Source organism: Budorcas taxicolor, chromosome 4, assembly GCF_023091745.1.
Source record: "Budorcas taxicolor isolate Tak-1 chromosome 4, Takin1.1, whole genome shotgun sequence".
NCBI lineage: Eukaryota > Metazoa > Chordata > Mammalia > Artiodactyla > Bovidae > Budorcas > Budorcas taxicolor.
The window spans coordinates 101,149,432-101,171,916 of record NC_068913.1 but is presented as its reverse complement, the minus strand read 5'-3'; the positions used below and the strand labels follow the sequence as shown (position 1 = coordinate 101,171,916).

Here is a 22,485-nt window from a genome sequence, read left to right as displayed (position 1 = left end):
CCTCTCCTCCCCATCCCTCCTCCTGCTTCCCTCCTCCTCTTCCCCTCCTTGTGTTCCCTCTCTTCCTCCTTGTCCTTCTTCTCCTCCCAGTGTCTTTACCCCTTCCCCTAGCTGGCACTACCCTTGAGACTTTAGGAAAAATAAGCCAAGAAAGGTTAATCATGTTTGTGGGAGGGGAAGGGCTGTATTTCCATTCAGCTCCCTGAGTAACTTAGTAACCAAAAGTAATTATAAAGTTAGAGGGGATTAGGACTGTTTCTTAAAAACAAACTGGTTTAAGTCTTCAGTAGAACAAATACCTCAGAGTGCCAGGGAGCCACTGATGAAAGCCGGGCTGGGATTAGCAGACAGTGATTGGTGCTGACAGTTTTCCTGGCCGATATACTAGTCTGCTTTTGGCTTTGTCCCCAATAGGGTGATTTTCATTTCTGTCCATGTTGTTGTTTTGTTTTACTCAATGTCAGATGGATTTAGGGAATGCCAGCCAAGTGGCACCCACTCTTCTCCATGGCAGCATCAGGCACCCCCACCCCCTGCAAGTTTCCGAAGTCAGCTCTGTCTCTGGGGACCATGACTGCAGAGAGGCATTGCCATTTCATTCTGGGAGCCTGTCTTTGAGCTTCTCGGTTAACAATGCCTAGTGAGAAGAACCCATGAGAAGAAAAAGAACAGAAAAACAAATTATTGAAGTAGGCAAAATCATCCATAAATTTTGACCGAAGAGGGATGTTGTGGGGGGAGAAAAGAGAAGAGAAATGGAAGGAAAGGTGAGCCTCTGCTCTGTTGGGGTCTATACATAATTTTTGAATAGGTTTTTAAAGATAGACTCACTAAGATCAAGAGGCACTTAAGTCCTTCACTGACTTATCGCCTTCTGTCCAACTGAGTTTCACCTTAGGGAAGGGACAGCCTCACTGGTGACATTTGGTGGAGGGTGGAGGGGAGAGAAAATTCTCTGTCACAAGGGAAGGACCATGCTGAACTGTAGGACGTTCAGCAGCATTCCTGGTCGCTGCCTTGTAGGTGCTTAGGTGCCAGTGCAGCCCCCGCCATTGTGATGGAGAGATGCTTCCAGATGCTTACAACATCCCCGGGGGCCAAAATCACCCCCAGCTGAGAATCAGTACCTTGAGAAAGTGGGCTTCCCTGGTGGTCCATTGGTAAAGAATCCACCTGCCAATGCAGGAGACACGAGTTCGATCCCTGGTCCAGGAAGATCCACTGGAGAAGGGAATGGCAACCCACTCCAGTGTTGTTGCCTGGACAGAGGAGACTGGTGGGCTACAGTCCATGGGGTCGCAAAGAGTGAGATACGACTAAGGGGTTAAATAAGAGCAGAGCTTCCCAGTCTGTGTTAATGGGGTTGGGGAGGGTAGATGATTCGGACCCCCTACAACCCTTGGGACCGCTGGGTGGAACCCGGGTGGACCAAGCCCTCAGAGGTGAATGCAGCCTGCTTGCCACTCGCTCCTGCGTGGCCTGCAGCAATGAATCCTCCGTGGGCCACAGTGTTGGTAAGACACTACCTCTCTCTGCAAGGAGGAGGCACATCATAGAGGATGTGGTCACAGCACCCACAGCTGGCACAAGCCACTGCAGAGACTGGCTCCCGTCACTTCAGCCCCCTTGCCTCACACTTACATTCTGATATTTAATCCTTGAGATTCCTAAACGGCCTTGTTTTCCCTGGGCTGGAGCTGAGAGGAGTGACCTAGGCAGAAGGTCCTGGCCTGCAGTTCTCATGGTCCTTCCAAAGGACAAGCCACAGCTACATTTTGGAAAGGATTAGAAGGACCTCCCTGCTTTTCTTGCCCAGCTGTCTAGAGCCAGAGGCCCAGACTTGGACCTCCATATGACAGAAGAGGAAACGGGGGCCAGGGGGTGCATCCATAACTAAGCCCGGCTTCAGTGTTCCAGTGGGATAAAAGTTATACCCAACTCCCAGACTAAATTCTCAAAAGCCCTTGCAATCATTTGTGACACCAAATAACCAGACCTCAAGCTCCTTCCAGTGGGGTTTCATCGAGGTGGTCAAACTGTGGGGAAAGGAGCAGATGCAAGCACCGGTTGGCAGCAGAGTCAGGAAGCATCTGCTGTGGGGAGACGCCACTTTTGAATTCACACCCTTGTTTGTTAACAGGAGCTAAGAAGAACTGACAGCACTATCTCTTAAAGGCACTGCGTGAATACATACCAATACATACTTGCTGACCAGGGGCAGTGATAAGGGGCTGGGGGCTTCCAGAACATTTTCTTCAGCAGATAAGAGAGACCTGCTAGCCAGCAGAGAAGCCCAGTTCAGTTCACCCAACACGGACTGAGTAACCTGCCAGACCCCAGACCAGATGCAGGGACACACAGAGTGTTCTGGGTTATCGCATATAAGCTTTCTTGCTGAATTTTGAAATGGTTGAGAAGAAGCAAAAGGAAATTTATGTGAATTCCATGAGTGAACTGAGTGTGAAATGGAAAGGTTATCTGAAGGTGGTCCTTTACCCATTCTTCTAATGAAAGTTAGAAAACTCTAAGGAAAGTTCAGATAAAAATGATGGCAGGAGAGCTTGAGGTCTGGTTATTTGGTGTCATAAATGATTGCAAGGGCTTTTGAGAATTTAGTCTGGGAGTTGGATATAACTTTTATCCCACTGGGACACTGAAGCCGGGCAGGACGGCACTAGTGGTAAAGAACCTGCCTGCCAACGCAGGAGACATGGGCTCAATCCCTGGGTCCGGAAGATCCCCTGGAGGAGGATGTGGCAACTCCAGTATTCTTGCCTGGAGAATCCCATGGACGGAGGAGCCTGGTGGGCTACAGTCCACGGGGTAGCAAAGAGTCGGACACGACTGGGTGACTGAGTGCAAAAGGAGAAAAAGCTCGTGAATATGAATATAAAAATACATAGAAAATGAAAACAAAAAGCTATTTTTAAAAATTGATGGCAGGAGAAACTTCCCTCATGGTCCAGTGATTAAGACTCCTTGATTCCAATGCAGGGGGGCACATGTTTGATCTCTGGTTGGGGAAGTAAGATCCCACGTGCCGTGAGACACAGCTTAAAAAAGAAAAAAAAAGATGGCAGTTTATCCTGTTCTTAATACTGCTGAATGAAGGTGGCTTGGTCACTTCCTCCAGTAACCTGTTCTAATTCCTAACTGTAGTTACAATTAAAAAGTTTACCTTGGCTTATCTAAATTCTCCTAATTCAAACCAAAATGGTGCGTGGTAGAAGGAAATGGCACTCTTGCATGCTTTCTCTCTCTGCATGCCGCCCCCCCCCCCCCCCCCACCCCCTGCTTCATTCCCGGACCTGTAATGATGAAGGCATAAGAACTGAAGTTTCTTCAGGAGGAATAAGGGCTTCTCAGAGAGAGAAAGACATTCTATCTCCTTTTCATCAACTAGAATCAACACCTGCCATTCCGTTTCTTTCCCAGAAAGGAAATGGGAATGAGTGAGCTCAGGTGGGCTGAAGAACTTTGAACCCCTTTAGGTATTTTTATTTCTGCAATAAAGGGAGCCTGTCTCTAAGTTGCAATCTTTTTCAAAGGGAGCCTTTTCTTCCCCCGCCCCCGCCAGTATTAGTTGTGTTGTCTTATCAGCACTTCCAAAAGTTTTAACTTCTCTCTGAATTCTGGCCCCAGAGGAAACCTCAGTGGGAGCCCCAGTCAACAATTGCTGGGCCCAGTTCCCATTTCTCAAACCCCAGCCCTCTAATCCATGCATATCAGGAGGGAGCAAGGTCCCATCCAGCCAGGCTGGATTAATCTCCCCTGACGCCCCTCACTGATCACAGCGACCTTTTGTAACTTTTGTGTAAGAGTCTGAGGACACTTGTTCTGAACCCAAGCGAGAGATAAACAGAACAAGGTTTATCAGGTTCCTTGATCGCCAGCCAGCCTCAGGGGAGGTCAGACCTGAGCCCAGATGGTTTAGAACTAGGTATAAACAGAGGAATCCACAGCCTGCTTGGATCTTCTACTCAGGGCCCTCGAGAGTCCATGGTTAAAGCGTTTAGACAGAAACCTTTCCCACCACTATTAATCAGAACCATTACTGGCAACCAGCCTCACTGGAGCTCTAATTTTTTTTATAAGAATATTATACTTTATTATTATTATTATTATTCTGTGCACCCCAAGGCTGTTCAAATAACAAAGCAGGTGGGCTGGGAAAAACCCTGGTGAATTTCCAGGCCCTCTCTTCCAGGCAGAGAGCAGTCTTATTCCCTTTTGTCAGGAGGATGTTTCCATGTGTATCAGTCAAACAGAATAAAGTCCCAGACTGGTTAGGGCACTGGTTCTCAACAAGGACAATTCCCCCCTTCTCCCACTGCCAAGGGACATCTGGAATGTCCAGAGGCATTTTTGGGTTTCCCTGGTGGCTCAGCAGTAAAGAGTCCACCTGCAATGCAGGAGACGCAGATTCAGTCGGGGTCAGGAGGATCTCCTGGGGGAGGGCATGGCGACCCACTCCAGTATTCTTGCCTGGAACATCCCATGGACACAGCAGCCTGGTGTGCTACTGAGCACACACACACATTTTTGGTTGTCACAACTGGGGAGGTGCTGCTGACATCTAGTGGGCGGAGGCCAAGGGTGCTGCTAAAGGGTTTACAAGGCACAGGACAGTTCCCAGCCCCACCCTCACCCCCCAGCCAGGAGTGATCCAGCTTCAAATGGCCCAGTTTCAGAATTCACATGTGAACCAGTTACACAAATCGATCTCTGCCTTCAGCCACCCCTAAGAACTTCTAGCATCTGATCAACTTGACACCAAAATATTCCGTATGAACTCCTTTATGATATACGACATACCTTTATGATATACGATCTTGGATCTGGACACTGCAGTTAATTTCTGTCCCTATCCTGCTCAGTTTCAGGGACCAATAGAGCCGTGATAGCATGACTGTCCAGGGGCCTCCCTGTCGCAAACCCATGCAAACCACGTGCCAGACATCAATCTCCCCAAGGAGCAGCCATACCTTCACCCACCATACTATGATGGCACTTGCCCCCCAAACTGCTTCCCTGGAGGCTCATTGGTAAAGAATCCACCTGACAGTGCAGGAGATGCGGGTTCAGTCCCTGAGTCGGAAAGATCCTCTGGAGGAAAAAATGGCAACCCACTCCAGTATTCTTGCCTGGGAAATCTCATGGACAGAGAGGGCTGGCGGGCTACAGTCCATGGGGTCACAAAGAATCGGACATGACTTAGTGACTAAACAGCAACAATCCAGCAAACTCCTCTGCCAAGTCCAGCTTTGCACCCACCCCCAGGGCTGTGTGCCAGCGCCCGTGTTGGCGTCTGTGTGACCGCTGCCTCTGCCCCGGCTCTCTTTTGGATTCTCGGTGGCAACGCTGTCTCTAACCACCCACTTTCCTCCCCTTCCAGGAGGCCTCATGTGCTTATGTGTTGATCGTGACCGCCGTGTACTGGGTGTCCGAGGCAGTGCCTCTTGGAGCTGCAGCCCTGGTGCCTGCCTTCCTCTACCCGTTCTTCGGAGTCCTGCGATCCAGCGAGGTTAGACCACTGGTGGCCCCTGCCTGGTCCCTGCCGGGCCAGTGAGAGAGGGCTGGAGGTGAAGGGAGATTCACAGAGCGTTGAGGAGGGGCTTCTTTCACCCTCTGGACCAACCCATTAGCACTAAGCCTTTGCACCTGCTCTTCTGGATCCCTTTCCTTCAACCCATGACCTGCATCTCCCTTGAACTGCCACTTTCAGGAAGCCTTTTGGATCCAAATGCTCCTTCAACCTGAAAACCTTTAGGAACCATGTGATTGGCACATTCAACCAGATTGCTCCTTATTCCTTTCTCTGTCTTTCAATTGTCCCTTTAGACTCTAAACACTCAAAAGAGGAGTCAGGTCTCGGGTCTTTGGAATCTCATGATAAAGTTGAGCCTCTGTGGAGCAGGGGCTCAATAAATGCTTGCCGACAGAGAAACTTACCATGTTTCCCTGAGGCCTGACAATGTCTTCATTCAGTTCCTCTAAAAAACATGTCTCCCCCTTCTTCCCCAACTCAGGATTACTGCATATTCTTTCCTTGACTGCTGTCTACCTAGAGTCTGCCCTCCGTTCACTCTCTCTGGCATTCTGACAGAAATTGTCAACAGGAAGCCCAGAGTGGTGCCAAATTTGAAGGCAAACAGTTAAGCCTCCCACAAATAGGAAAGAAGAATATCACAGCCAGACACCAAGAGCAAGATGAAGAACGGTCCTCATTCATTAACACCTGGTTCCATTTGGACTATCTCGTTACAGCACCTGGTCCCTGCTTAGGGTTTCTGAAGAAGATTGAATGTACAGGTTAGTTAAGGACAGAGGCTCAGAAGAAAAGAGGAAAAGGACCTATTGTTTGAATGCCTGCTAAGACTCAGGCACAACCCCAGAAGTACTATATTAGTTAATACTCCCAAGAGCTCTACCAGACAGACATTTAATATTTCCATTCTACAGAATGAGGAAAGATGTTCAGAGTTAAAATCACATAGTAGGAAACAGCAGAATTGGATTCAAACTCATACCTATTAGATTTCAGTACTTGCTTACTGTACGGTCAGAAAAATACCCCATTAAGTACTACATAGCTTCATGATGAGTTACTACTAAGAACTGTATAACTCTTCACTTGTGTGATATGAGGAAGGAATAATGAACCTGGGTCCGTAGGATGCCTTAACCATGGATAACAACTTTTTGTGAGAGTCCAAAGATAAAATTAGGCTCCCTCTAATTGCAGTTAGTCACATCCTGTAGGAGACCTGGGTTCAATCCCCGGGTCAGGAAGATCCCCTGGAGAAGGGAATGGCAACCCACTCCAGTATCCTTGCCTAAAAAATTCCATGGACAGAGGAGCCTGGTGGGCTACAGTCCATGGGGTCATGAAGGTCAGACAGAACAGAGCAACTAACCGCTGTACCTGACGACAAACTAACATGTCCTTCTACGGGATGGACTCGACTGGCCAGTTTTTATTGGGCTCTTTTTGGTTTGCAACATTTTGGTTTAGGGATGGTTCGTACATTAGTTTGTTGGTTGGTTGGCATTTAGTAGTTGTAACAGCTTCAGACTCTCCGAAAAGGATACGATCCCCCAAACGCTCAGCAGTGCTTTGATTCCTGAAATGGGTCTAACGCCAGTATCCTGGGACCCACATAAAACTCGCCTGGGACCTGAAGCACTAGCCAGTCTCTCCAATTGGCCCCCTTCCTTTGTGGAGAGAGAGGAGGTAGTTCAGGCCTATCTGCATGCCTAAAAGAACAAGCGTCAGTATTACTTTTCTTAAGAGAGAAGCATGAACTTGTCTGGCAGGTTTCTCTTCAAAATTGTGACAGCAAAAGCCAATGAATTAAAAAAAAAAAAAAAAAAGCCAGTGTGTGGGAAGGTGAAAGTAGAGAGCAGAGAAAAAAGTTACAGAAAGAATTGAAGCTTAAGTAACATTTTAAAAGTGAGCTAACTATTCATTTAAAAACTAATATCTTTGTATTTCACTACAGGCAGCCCAAAAGCCAACAGCATGCTGCAACCTTAAAGCAGATGATGTCTCTATTTCTCCAAGGGCTTCCTGCAGCAGGATCCTACAGACTGGTGGGCCAATCAGCCCCTCCCCACACTAGGGATGTTGCTAGGCAACAGTTCATCCTAGGGTCTGCTCACCACACTGGTAGGAAGGCTCAACCCATAAGGAGTCTAGGGAGGCAGTTGTTTTCAAAGGCAATGGCACTTTGTAAGGAGAAAAAGAAGACTGTCTGGGGAGAGATTAGGTATTGTTATTGCTGGAGCTAGAGATGGAAAACACTGGAAGAGCCAGGGAGCCAATTTTATCATTTGAGGTGAAAAATTCTACCCCATTGGCCTGATAAAGTGGCTTTGGTTGGTGATGATATTTAACAGCTGGGCTCCAGGGTGCAGTTTAGACCAAATATAATCTGTTTAGCTAGCCTTTTAAACTCAGATTAAAGGAAATGCCAATTGGGTACAGGACATGGGTGATAACCCTGTGTGAGCCTGTTGACTTTGCAGACAGAGAACATATCTATTCCTCAGCCGTTGACTTATCTCCTATACCAACACGTGCTTTAGCTTTCTGGGAAAAATGAGATGGGGGTCTACAGGAACCCTCCTCTTCAGATACAGCATCCATTTGTCACTCCCTAAACCCACCTGTGCTTTCCCAGCCCCTTGCCAGGACTCAGGCCACCCTTCCACCTCAGAAAGTTCTCTCCAATCCTTTAAGCTTTTAAAATCCTAGGCAGTTACCCTGTTGGATGAAGCCTTTCCAAAACCTTTCCAACACTAAATGTGTTGGTCCCTTCCTTTGGGACCGCCCTGATATCTTTGTCCTTTGATTTTTTTAGTTGGAGTATAATTGCCTTACAACGTTGAGTTAGTTTCTGCTGTACAACAACACCAATGGATGCAAATAACAACATATATGTGTGTATATATATATATATCTCCACCCCCTTGAACCTCCCTCCCACCCCTCCAGGTCATCACAGGGCACCACGCTGAGTTCCCTGTGGTTTGCAGTAGCTTCCCACTGGCTATCTCCTTTACACATGGCAGTGTATATACATTAATGCTATACTCTCTTCCCTCACTGTGCCCAAATGTCCATTCTCTACATGTGTCTCTATTCCTGCCCTGCAAATGGGTTCATCTGTGCAAATGGGTTCATCTGTCCCTTAAATGGTACAGGAGAGCATCAGATTAAAACCTTGCTGTAGACGTATCGTCTCTCCACCCAGCTGCACACCTTCTATGTCCTCTCTCCACCCAGCTTCAGCCCTTCTAGGATTTACGATGTCTTTTTCATCCGGTCCACTCTCACGCCAGCCTCAGTTAATGTTTCTCCACTGCAGTGTTCCTGATGGTGTGTGTCAGGAGTGTACTCTCCATGTGAAGGAAGGCGAGTGAATAGGATCAGTGTGACCCTGAATCTGTGGCTTCTGTCTCTTGGGTTATTCAGTCAACATTCAGAAAAATATTTTTTCTGAGTGCTGTACTTACTGTGTGCACTGTGGGATGTTACAGATACCTTGCAGGTGACAAAAAATGAAAACGAAATATATTTTTGCCTTCTTGAATCTCATAGCTAATGCTTTGGGTTTCCCACTGGGGCTGGATGTGTGCATATAAGTGGCTAAATTTTACAGTGATGGATTGTCAGTCTGCAGGTTAAGAGGTCACTGTGCAAAGCTTAGATTGTCCTCTCTCAGCTGAACTCAGGTGCTGAAAAGAGACAGAAATGGCTCCTGACCTTGACAAGTTTCTATTCTAGTCTAGTAGAGAGAAAGTAAAAACCACAAGGAGTAACACAGAAGACTCTATGCAGTATGCCACTATTATTGGCATTGCAGAGGATTTACACCATTTCCCATGAGAGAATGTTCTAGATAAGTGAAATTTACCCTTGATTATCAAGTGCCCAAAATGTATACTGACTGCTTTTTGATTGAAGTCTTTCCATAAAGCTTTACAATTTCCCTGGTCTTTTAAACAGAAGTTGCTGAACATAAATTAAGTTTTTCTTTGGAGCCTTCAGTATTTCCAGGGATAAAAATTTCTCAATCAGAGGAGCCCATGTGGGCTGGATAATAGCACGGTTGAGTAGCTTGAGTACTGGTTGAATAGCTGCACTTAAAGGATCTTTCATAACATGTTGGCATCGTGCTGGAGAGAGAACACAAATGAAAATATGAAAGGCATATTACTGGGATTGCAGATGACGCAAAGCTGGATGGACCAGCTAATGTACAGTGACAGAATCAATGCTGCCAGGAAGAGGCAATGGACTGGGACTGGCAAAATGAAGTTTAATAAGGATGAGTGTCAGCAGTTTGTGTGAAAAAGAACCTGGCTTTCAGCTGAGTACAGCCTCGGTGTAAGCTTTCCATCCAAGGTGGCTGCCAAAGTGCAGAGGTCCTTTACACGCACTGTTCCTCTTAATGGGCTTCCCTGGTGGCACAGTCGGTAAAGAATCTGCTTGCAGTACAGGAGACCCTGGTTTGATCCCTGGGTCAGGAAAAACCATGGAGGAGGGAAATGGCAACCCACTGCAGTGTTCCTGCCTGGGAGATCCTGTGGTCAGAGGAGCCTATCTCTTAACCCTCTATAAGTGACTGTTATGTTCGCTGTCCAGGGCAGTAAATTCTGGATAAGTTGCTCATTCAGAGGTGGGTACCCGAGATGTCTAAAATCTAGCTGAGTCACATGAGAAAGGAAGAGAGGCCTCGAGAAGGGCATGATTCCTGGCTTGTGCAGCTCAACACACCAAGCTCAGAGGGGCCAAACCAGAACCAGAGGCAAAGCAGCATAAGGGAGATTCCCCTCTTTGAGAGGGGAGACTCTGAAGTGGGGACCCCATGTGGTCCTGTTGTTCCTGTCCCCAGAGGCATAAGCTGGCTGACTGAATCAGGGACATTAGAGGTAGACGCCATTCCCTGGGGGAGGGCCTGGGCTCTAAGGGCCCTCTGACTTTAGGACTCTCTCAAGCTTATAAGCACCCAGCCACTGCTCCCCTTTGCTGGTGCCCAGAGCTCAGTTCTGTATTTCAGATTTGTTTTTAGGCATGTTTTTGCTTGCTTTGCTTGCATTGTGACTCTCGTTACTATCATCATATCTGCCTTGAAAGTCCTCTAAGCCCTTCTAATGTATTACTGTAGCCGAGAACAGTACCTGTGTCAATCAAGTGAGCTGAGAGTCACTGTTTATAGGAGAATGGCATAGAGATGGGGGCCCAGGGGTACTCTGGGGAACTAAATGGCATAGTTTGAATACTGAGGCTTGGAAAGAGTCTCAGGAGTGCCCAGGGTCAGAAACTATTTCTGGTAGTGATTACACCTGCTCTCTATCTACCCACCAAACACGTGTGCATGCGCGTGTGCACGCACACACACACACACACACACACACACACACACACACACACACACACACGCCCTCTGCTGTCTCAGTGGCCTACACTGCAGGCCTCTAGCAACTCCCATTTAGATTCTAGCTCCTGCCAGGGCCAGAGACGCGGCAAGGCAGCTCCAGCTGTAAAAACAAAACAGCCTCTACAGCCAAGTGATGCTAGAGTGATATCCTGAAATCTGCTTCCCTATTGGCTTCTGATCTTTCTGACCCACCAATTCCTGACCGGTGCCCAGACCCCGACTGTTTGTTTAAATCTGGGGGCATTTCATATGCCACTCTCTACTCTGCCTTTCTGGCCTCTGCTTACTATAGAGGCTGACACCCCGCCCCCTTGACCTCCCACCCTATTCCCTCCCCCTCAACATATACAAGCCTGTGAGGATAAACTGAGCATCTGTTTATCAGATGCCCATCACCCACAGCCATTCAGACACAGCCCAGAGCTGAGCCCATGCCCAGGCCACAAGGGGGGCCCAAAACCCAGGAACCTACAGATCTTGCAGCCCTTTGAGGCCAAGCCAGTGTTTCCACAGCAACAGCAGAAACTAGGGGCACCCGGTAAGTCAGCACTTCTAAGCTCTGCAGGCGTTGGGCTGACTTCCGGCCAGGTCAGCATCCATCTGCGTCTCTCTGCTTTAGCCTTCCCTAGGGTAGGGTTTCGGAGAAGGCAATGGCAACCCACTCCAGTACTCTTGCCTGGAAAATCCCATGGGCAGAGGAGCCTGATAGGCTGCAGTCCATGGGATCGCGAAGAGTCGGATACGACTGAGCAACTTCACTTTCACTTTTCACTTTAATGCATTGGAGAAGGAAATGGCAACCCACTCCGGTATTCTTGTCTGGAGAATCCCAGGGATGGGGGATCCAGGCAGGCTGCCGTCTATGGGGTCGCACAGAGTCGGACACAACTGAAGTGACTTAGCAGCAGCAGCAGCAGAGTAAGGTTTGCAAAGCATGTTTTTTTTAAGTAACGAAACCTTTTTTTGAAACTAAGTCTTAGGAGAATCAATATATGAAACTGATGGAAGAGGAAGTCCTACTCTGATTGGTCATGAGGGCTCAGAGCCCTGGCTGCCTGGGCCCGCTGCAACAGCTTGTGGCCACCCCATTCCCACAGCAGCCCCTGAGGTTTCAGGGGCAGTGAGTAGTTTGCACACCTCTGTCCTCAGGGAATACAGACAGGTGGTTAGGAGGGTGTCTGAGCTTGCACAGACTTAACCAGTAGAATCAGCATTCCTGCCCCCAGGGAAGGGCAGAGAGGCAGTTACACTGGACATAGCTTCTTTGCCAGGGAGGTGGTTGGGATGATGCCGTGAAGTCTCCAGCTCTGATGGGCTTAGCTCAGTGCTGAGGGGGACCTGCCCAGGATCCCATCCTGGACTCACTGCAAATTGTTCAGATGAACCAAAAGAGCCTCAATATAGGCCCATCTCCAGCGACCACCACCAATCTTCTGGGGGACTGCCACCTTCCCGATACGTGACAAGGCTCACCCCCAGCCAACCTGCAAGGAGAGCCTGGGTGTGCGCAGCCAACAGCAGGGTGCTGAGCAGCTGCATTTCTGACAGTACCCGTGCAATGCCACCCGTGCCCGTGTCAGGACACAGTCAGATCCACACATCTGGCCAGGCTCTGGCTGTCACCACCATAAGCAGGGACAGTGGCAACATGGCAGGGTCAGGGTCCAAGATGGGAGCAAGGAAGATCTGAGTTTGAATCCAGTGTTGTCACTACCTAGTCTTGAGCAAATTGTGTGTTGGCTGAAATAAAAGTTGCAAGTTAAGTTTTATTTGGGTACCTTACTGAGGACTATGGCCTGGGAGACAGCCTGGGTTACTGAGGAACTGCTCCAAAGAGCTGAGGCAGGAGCCAGGAAATATATGAATTTATTTTTCTGGGGAAAAAAAAAAAAAAACATGTAGTCAAACATCAGAAGACTACTGCTAATCACAACAGACATCTCCAGTTAATGATTTTAGTGCTTTTCTATTTATGAGAAGATATAAGAATCTGGAGCCATTGAAATGATTCCTTAGATACCCATCTTAACTATTTAGGGCCAATACCCAAAGTACAGAGGCTTCCTGTTTTTCTCCATCCTGCATTCCCCTCAGGGTGCATGACTGCAGGAGCTAAGGGCTTGATCCTTATAGAACTGGAATGGGCAACATTCTTTTCTTTCCCTGTAACCTCTCTAAACTGTAACCATTTTACTCACCTGGAAAATCAGAACAATAGAAGTACCTGCCTCATGGGGAGTTGTGAGGATGTTAAAAGCTTTCTGAGTGAGAAAGTGCGCATCAGAGTGCCCAGCTCATCTTCACGAATGATTGGTTGGTCCATCTCTGTCTTTCTTCCTGACGATGCCCTTGATCATGTTCTTAGTGAGAAAAGCACCGAACCAAGATCAATATCCAGATTTCTGTTCTCCTCAGACTTCTATGATTAAAGCCACAACTGCCCTCTTCCTATTAAAAAACAACAGCAACAACTTTCTAAAAACAATTAAAACCTGACATATCTAGAGAGCAATAAATAATCCCAAGACCAAAGAGAGTGATGTTTTTAAAAGCTCATCACTAAGAGATGTCACCTGCAATCCACTAACAATGAAGTAGTTCATTAATAGACTGCATTGCTCACCACTTAGGTCTTCGTGCCTCTCAGTCCAGGCTGGGTTAGAAAACTCTAGAGATGTCCTCACCCTTCACTTAAGAAAGTTTGGAAGAATCTTTTTCTTTGAAATCCACCTTGCTCCTTCTTATTTCATTTCTTCCTCCACATGGTCATGCTGGCATACCTGATTCCTGACCCTGAATCTCATCTTGAAGCATTTCATCTTTTCACTTCATTTAACAATAATAATGGGCCTTTTCTGAGGACTTCCTATATGCCAGGCCTTTCCTGCATCATTTTACTTAAGGCACATAGATGATGGTTTCAAAGTGTTGGGTATTACTACACAGAGTGACGAGGGTATCTGGGTTCAATGTTTGGTCCCAGACCATCTGTGGGTGCAGGCATTTGAACCCAGGTCATCTTAACTCCAGAACCTGAGCTTGCTATCCTCTGCTCCACCTTTTCAAAGCCGTCTCTTTGAGCCCATCTCTTCTTTAGCACTGTCCGGAAATACCTCTGCTCTCCAAGCCCAGGGTTTTGGCACACCGAGAAAAACCACAGAGCAGAAAAGCAGTAAGGCAATAACACTGCCAACATAAATGTCACAGAATCCATGCACTGTAGCCATAGGAGGAGCTCTCATCTTAGAATCTAATTTTTCTTTGCACATAGTTCTGACAATTTCCGTTATCTAGTTTCCCAACTCACAGAATATTAGTCTTGGAAATTAGAGGGTGGGGAAAGGAAGGCTCATGGCAAATGTGAGGATGCAACACATTTTAGAAAATGATTAATCCTTAAGAATCCTGGAACTCCCAGAGGGGTTCTGAATAACCAAGGTTTTATTGTAAAAGAAAAATCAGCGGGCTAGAAAACTAATTGACGCCACCACCAGACAGGGTTTTATTTATTGTGCCTCAGCCTTCTCTGTGTGCCAGTGTCCACAGACCTGGACTGTGGGACCACCGAGTAACAGGAGAACCACCAGGAACCCCAGCTGTCAAGGTGGCAGGCCAGGCTAGCTGGTTTGCACGTGTCATTTCATCTTCACAACAGCTTTACCAAAGACTGGGAGTCATTGAGTCCTCATTTATTTTTTTAGATGAGAGAAATGAAGCCCAGAGAGGTTGAATAACTTGCCCAGGGTCACACAGCCAAGTCCTGGCTGACTCGAGAGCCCTTGCTCTTCCCCACTTGACGCACTATCTCATAATCACAGACCACACCCAGGCTAAATCACCAAGCACATGGCATCACTCACAGTGGGGAGGGGGATGTCTGAACAGACCTGAGCCCACCGAACACCACATGAGAAAACAGCAGAGTTGTTTTCTAAGCAATGAACAACTATCCCGCTAAAGCTGAGCCTGGGGCTGCCATTGGACCAGGCCCAGGTATTTGGGGCCAGCGTCAGGACTGTGATTGTGAATAAAGATAAGGAATGTGGGCTGGCCCATGCTGTCTGGGGGACCAAGAATTTCCCCTGGGGTTGAATTAGATGAGTGGTTTCCAGTTGGCTGCCATGAAAGGCATGCCGCATGGTAGCTTTAGATTCAGAGGGACCTGGATTGATATCTCGACTCCACCCCTCACATCGGGGACCCTGGAACCTCTTCCCTAATCTCTTTGGGTCTGTTTCCTCACCTTAAATGAGAAAGCGAATGCAAAATACAACATTCCTGGTATGCAGAAGGCACTCTACCCAGGGTGATTCCTTTCTCCTCCCTTTTGAGAGGAACCCAGAGAAAGTACCCCCACCAATTGTGCAGGCTCTGAGCCTCCTGAAAGGCCATCACAAACTGGAGTTCTATTAGGATTTGTGCCAAAGAGGCAGAAAATCGAAAGGCTGTCTGTCAGTCGGTCCTCTCGGAAAGTAACCCTGGGAGCACTGAGTCTTTAGAAGCTTCACAGAGGGCCATGAGTCATGGGGCCAGTGGGGGACCGTCGCCCGGTGTCTAGCGGTGTCTCAGACCTTCTGCAGGTCTCCCTCCTTGATCAACAGAGGAAAGGGAAACACTGATTCCACCATCAAGCTGCCTCTCAGCTGCCTGGGACCTTGAGCGGGCCGTGAGGAAGGTCCAGTTCAGCAGCCCCTGGCCTTCCCAGCAGTGCTTCCACCTCCCGCGAGGGGGCAGCACCTCCACCCACTGTCAGGGTCCAAGCACTCCCTGCCCCTCCCAGAGGGCACTCTCCTCCCGAGTCACAAGCCCAGCAGAGTTTCTCTGTCCTCTCGGAGAGTTAGTGACAGTGTCCACGAGGGCTGGGTTAACCAGAAGCACAGGGCTTTTCTTCCAGCAAATGGTCAGAGAGGAAAGATGGTCCTTCCGCAGCACAGAACTCATCAGTCAGACACAAGGAAATCTCCGTGGGGGAACAAGAGAGAAGAGGGAAATGGAGCAGGCTGCCTTCTGGCGCAGCTCTTATCTTACCAAAGTGCTCCTAGCAGGGTTAAAAAATCAAATAATATTGAAAAAGATCATAATTAAAAAAATAGCTGTCTCTTCCACAGACCTCCCCCAACCCAGAGCCAAAAACTTAACTTTCCTAATTGCTTCTTCTGGTATTAAGTGCCACAGTCCTATATGACTTTCCTATTTTAATTGTGGCTTCCCGGGTGGCGCTAATGGTAAAGAACCTGCCTGCCAAAGCAGGAGACATAAAAGAGGTGGGTTTGATCCCTGGGTCGGGAAGATCCCCTGGAGGAAGGCATAGCAACCCATTCCAGTATTCTTGTCTGAAGAATCCCATGGAGAGAGGAACCTGGTGGGCTACAGTCCACAGGATCCCAAAGAGTTGGACACGACTGAAGCGACTTAACACGCACATATTAATTGTTATCACTTTTAGACATTATCAGTTGTCTTCTGATTATAGTCAATGAGGATTTTGTACTCTTACATCACCCAATTCTCCTCCATCTCTCAATACAGGCATATAATTCAATAATCAAATTTCAACACTATGGTTATGTAAATTCCATCTACTTCAAACATCACAGAATTGACTATATCTGCATTTCCTTCCCTGTTCAGTTTTGATTTTTCTTGCAGTCAGAAGTGTTATTGTTTTCTCACTTTAAGAGGGTTTCTAAGTCAGGAGTTCAACTTTTCTATATCTTTTCCTTTCAGTTTATATCATGGTCCCATTGTTGGGAACAACTCTCTTGTATGTGACTCAGTATTTACTGAGTGTCTACTTTTGCAATTTATCCTCTTAGGTGTTAAGAGATATAGAAACATTTTCTTTGGCCTTTTGCAGCCTAGAATTCAGAGAATTAAGAGAATTAACTGACTGCTGCTGCTAAGTTACTTCAGTCGTGTCCGACTCTGTGTGACCCCATAGACAGCAGCCCACCAGGCTCCCCCGTCCCTAGGATTCTCCAGGCAAGAACATTGGAGTGGGTTGCCATTTCCTTCTCCAATGCATGAAAATGAAAAGTGAAAGTGAAGTCGCTCAGTCATGTCCGACTCTTAGCGACCCCATGGACTGCAGCCTACCAGGCTCCTCCGTCCATGGGATTTTCCAGGCAAGAATACTGGAGTGGGGTGCCATTGCCTTCTCCGAAGAGACAAGCGAGGTACACATAAAAAGATAAATAAACAGTGCAAGCATGAAGCAACGATTTGAGCATTGCCTTGTGTGCTCTGTGATGCGTGTGGAGTTAATAGGACCCACAAGGAATGTTCTGGAGCCAGAGGCTAGAGGCACACAGAAGGTTTTCTGGGGGGCACCAGGCCTGAACTGGCTTTGAAGTCTCATCAAAGCGGAGATAAGAAGAGAATATTCCAAGGGAGGGGATCAATGAAGAGATGGTCCTGGACCCCAAACATAGGAAACATCTTTGAACAGGACTCAGTCTCAATTTTCTCATTATTAAAATGCAAAGAGAAGCTGCAACTGGTACTATGGTTGTTTGAGAGAAAACCCCTAATCTTAGGAAATAAACACTGAAATACTTAGGGCCAAAAATGTATGTAACCTTCAAATGGTTCAGAAACAAACAAAAATGGATACAGTGTAGGACATTCCTTGCACTATTATCATTTTGGGACCCTTTGGAACTTTGTAATTATTTGGCAAGTTATAAAGACACCTTCAAGAACTCTATCTTAAGGAAATAATCACATTCATATAAGCTTAATGATTTAAGCAGAAAATTATTCTTTGTTCCATTGTAGCAACGAAAGAAAAGAAATCAATTTAAATATTCAACAAAAGGAAAATGGCTAAGTAAATTCTATAGTACTTCATACTGCCAGGAGCATGGATTTTTCCAGTAAATTTAAGTCTCAAAAGAAAATGATCAAAGTACAATGTCAAATGAAAAAACGGAGGATAAAAGCCAGCACATACTATATAAATCCAATTATGTATCTATATAGACATTAAAAAATGAAGAAAATATACCACAGTATTAACAGTAGTAAGATTGAGGGTAATTTTATATTTAAGTTTTCTATATTTTAAAGTTTTCCATAGTGAACAGGTATTTTTCTAATAAGAAAATGAATATAGTTTTATAAAAAGCTAAAGAAAATAAGATTAGTGGACAGACCCAGGGTTATTTTCATAATTTTTAAGGACATAACTCAGTTGGTAAAGAATCTGCCTGCATTGCAGGAGACCCCAGTTTGATTCCTGGGTCAGGAAGATGTGCTGGAGAAGGGATAGGCTACCCACTCCAGTATTCTTGGGCTTCCCTTGTGGATCAGCTGGCAAAGAATCAACCTGCAATGAGGGAGACCTGGGTTCAATCCCTGGGTTGGGAAGATCCCCTGGAGAAGGGATAGGCTGTATTCTGGCCTGGAGAATTCCATGGACTGTATAGTCCATATGGTCGTAAAGAGTCGGACACGACTGAGTGACTTTCACTTCACTCACAGGGTAGAATTGTTAATGTTTATTTTTTGAAATCATATTCATAATGGGTGTTTTTTATATCTCTTAAAAAATGGAGAAGACTATTTACCCTATAGAGTTATTGGCAGGATTAAATGAAATAATCTTTGTAATGTGCTAAGCCAACTCACTGGAAAAGCCCCTGATGCTGAGAGAGATTGAAGGCAAAAGGAGAAGAGGGCAGCAGAGGATGAGCTGGTTAGACAGCATCACTGACTCACTGGACATGAACTTGAGCAAATTCCAGGAGATAGCGAAGGACAGGGAGGCCTGGCGTGCTGTGGTCCACGGGGTCACAAAGAGTTGGACACGACTTGGCAACTTAACAGCAAAGCAGCACAGACCCACCCAAAGATGAATATATATATGTAATGTTGTTGTTGTTTAGCTGCTAAGTCATATCTGACTCTTCTGTGACCCAGAGACTGTAGCCCACCAGGCTCCTCTGTCCATGGAATTCTTCAGGCAAGAATACTGAAGTGGGCTGTCATTTCTTCTTCCAGGGGTTCTTCCTAACTCCGGGGATCAAACCCCAGTCTCCTGCATTGGCAGGTGGATTCTTTACCACTGAGCCAGCAGGGAAGCCCACATATGTAATATACACCATAGCTAGCTATTTTAATAAACCTCATCTCCCTGCTTCTTGCTTGCCAGCCTGTAGTTGACAGTGAGTTTAGTCGGACAGGGGCTGGGCCCCGGGTCGGGCAGGGGTGACTCACCCTGGCCTCCGCAGGTGGCGGGCGAGTACTTCAAGAACACCACGCTGCTGCTGGTGGGCGTCATCTGCGTGGCGGCGGCCGTGGAGAAGTGGAACCTGCACAAGCGCATTGCTCTGCGCATGGTCCTGATGGCTGGAGCCAAGCCGGGCATGTAAGTCACACTTAGCGCATCTCCCCAGCTCCCAGTGGGCCCCCCGGACAGTCAGAGGGATGTCCACTTGAGGTTTTCTACCAAAAGGGATGGGAGGACACCAGGGCCGCGAGGCTCCCTCCTCCCCCTCCAGGGAGAGGGACTGTGACCATGGAATGGAGACTTTAGTGTCCTTTATTGTCACAATCTTCCCTGGTGGCTCAGAGGGTAAAGCGTCTGCCTCCAATGCGGGAGACCCGGGTTCAACCCCTGGGTCGGGAAGATCCCCTGGAGAAGGAAATGGTAACCCACTCCAGTACTCTTGCCTGGAGAATCCCATGGACAGAGAAGCCTGGTAGGCTACAGTCCATGGGGTCACAAAGAGTCGGACGCGACTGAGCGACTTCACTTACTTACTTACTTATTGTCACAATCTAAGTAACCCGAGTAACCGAGACTCCTGGTACAGCAGGTTACAGCATCTAAGGGGCTCATTCAATAAAGCAACATGGACCAGCGTAAACTGTTTCCCAACCTTTTCCCCAGTGTATCAGGTAACAGGCTGGACGAGGAAGAGGTGTCTCCTTGGTCATTTAAGGAGGTGTGGCAGTTTCCTGCCATCCACCCCAGCTCTTGGTGTCACTGGTTCAGACCACAGGCCTGTCTAACGTGGCATCTGACCTGATCTGCAGTCCCTCAGCTGTCTCCTCTCTTTGCTGTCAGGAGGGGCACTTGGGAATGTGTAGGAGGTCAGGACTGAAGGTGTTGTGTGAACTCACTCCCACTCTGCTGGATAATAACCCTGCCCTTCCCTTTGGAATACTGTCCTCACCTCCTTCTAGCTTACAACTTTCTTGCAACCCTTTTTCCCTGGCTCCTTTAGGAATCCAACAGAGCGTAAATAAATAATATGGTATTCGTTTTCAATATTAGTCATTAGATGAATACAGGTTATAATTCAAAAGATGTTCCCGTATCCCACTTAACCACAACTTTAACTAACAGCATAATTCTCAGTAATACCCCCTCACTCAGTAATAACCTGAGTAATTCCCCCTAACTCAATAATAATCTAATATTGTACCCCACACTCGACCTGCTGGACACAGTTTGGCACTTCCCCACATGATATTTGGACTCTGCAGCTCTTTAAAACCCCTGAATACCATCTCTGAGAATTTTTATCCCATTGTGTTTCCACTCATCTCGGTTCACCACACCTCCCACCCCCGTGGGGCCCTCTGTTTGCTGGTGAGAGTCCAAGTCAGACAAATTCTTGTCTCCATCAGCCTACACAGAGGCTCCATTGGGGCTCTGGCACCTACCCAGTCATGATCCATAGGACATGCTGGCCCCCTCATCTACATGCTTCCCTCCCCTCATCTCCTGCACATCAGTGATCCCACCTAAGGCGATCTACACCTTGACGTTGACTTCTCCTATGGAAATGAGAACTGTATCTGTACACACAGAGCATGTTTTCAAAGTCAAGGAGAACCTGGATGTTATCTTTGTTAGCCTTTCTCCAAGCCTCAACTCTTTAAGATACCAGCTTGAAAAAGTGGACACAGTGGAATTGAGCACTGGGGCCTTTGAGGGCTAAGCTTTCCACGTGTTAGTAGTGGAACAAGTAGTGGGCGGAACCATGAGCTCCATCCATTCATCTCTATTCGGTCGCTAATAACTACGGTGACGTGGCTGCAAAGCAAGGAATGTGAAGGTATTCAGAGGTTTGCTGCCTGCAAGGGCCAAAAAAGAATTCCTTTATACCCACACAAAGAAACACACATCATCACCAGGCTAATGTCACCAAGCTCTCTCCACAGAGAGATGAGGAATCAGTTAAGTCCATGCCCTGTGACCCTATGACCGAAGCTACTCTTTGCTTAAGTAAGGGCTTTTTCTGGTGGTGTATGTTTGGGGGTGGAGGGGGGGTGGAATGCCAAGGCCACACTAGCCCATGAAGTGTGCTTCATTCATTCAACACATCTTTACATCTTTAATGTTTACTCTTGTGCCAAGCCCTGGGAGCACCACGTATGACATAAAACCCCAATGTTCTGGATAAATACCAGCGCCTATGGGCTGGTAGGAGGCCCTGAGGGAGCCCGTGAGGTCAGCGGTTGGGCCCGGGGGGGTGGGCGTGCTGTGAGGCTGTCCCCCCACCCCACGCCCCTCCCTGCCTTCCAGGCTGCTGCTCTGCTTCATGTGTTGCACCACGCTGCTGTCCATGTGGCTCTCCAACACGTCCACCACCGCCATGGTCATGCCCATCGTGGAGGCCGTGCTGCAGGAGCTGGTCAGTGCCGAGGAGGAGCAGCTCGTGGCTGGCAACCCCAGCGCCGAAGAGGCCGAGCCCATAAGTACAGTTTGCTGGAGTTCATCTCCCCCTCGCTACTCCACCCCTCCTCCAGTGACACCGCCCAGCTTGGCACCTGCTCCCACCGCCCCCCCTCACCTGCTTCCCTCCCCTCATCTTCTGATGTCCCCCTCCCCTGCCCTTTATCCCCCAACCTCCAGCCCTGCTCATCCAGAGGCTCCCTGTGACCCCCATTCCCAGCTGTTCCTTCCTGCCCTGCTTCCAGCAGCCTCTGCTGCTCCCTGCCCCTAGATGCTCAAGGATTAGCCCAGGACCCCAGCCTTTTGTCTGTGTCCCTGAGTCTCACCACATCCTCAGAGCGGAGGGAAGAGGAGTTGCCAGGCACCAGGCCCAGCGGGAGCCTGCATGCCTCTGGGTTCCCCTAGTCTAGCCCCAGCCTGGAGTCCCTGCCCTTCAGGGTCAAGTCCGGACTCCATGTCTCACTTTCTGCTTTCCTTTGCGGCTGTAGATCTCGATGTAAACAACAGCCAACCTCCCCTGGAACTCATCTTCGTCAATGAAGAGTGAGTATGACTGCCCTCCTCCCAGACGGAGCCCCGCCAGGTCCATCCCAGAGGTCAGGAAAGAGCCTGGGGAACAGCCCTTTCAGCTGGGCGGGCCACACTCACAGCTTGGCACACCACCACCACCACCACCCCCCGCCCGCCCTGATTTCCTCTCTGCCCAAGATCCTGAGGGCAACTCCCTTCAAAACTGGGTACTACAGGGCTGAGGGAAGAGGGGGAAAGACTATGCTGAACCTGATGGGACATACAGACTGTACATACATCTCCCGAGTAGAATTTCATCTAAACTGATGTCCCTCTTGGGAG

The 22,485-nt window shown here is 47.9% G+C and overlaps 1 protein-coding gene across 1 annotated transcript in view; it reads left to right on the top strand.

Moving 5' to 3' along the window:
- Positions 1–22,485, top strand: part of SLC13A4 (solute carrier family 13 member 4) — a 42,837-nt gene that overhangs the window by 1,097 nt on the left and 19,255 nt on the right. Inside the window, exons 2-5 of the mRNA XM_052638730.1 lie at positions 5,396–5,524; positions 19,178–19,314; positions 21,484–21,656; positions 22,122–22,176. Coding sequence (XP_052494690.1) covers positions 5,396–5,524; positions 19,178–19,314; positions 21,484–21,656; positions 22,122–22,176 — 494 coding nt within the window. The remainder of the gene's footprint in view (positions 1–5,395; positions 5,525–19,177; positions 19,315–21,483; positions 21,657–22,121; positions 22,177–22,485) is intronic.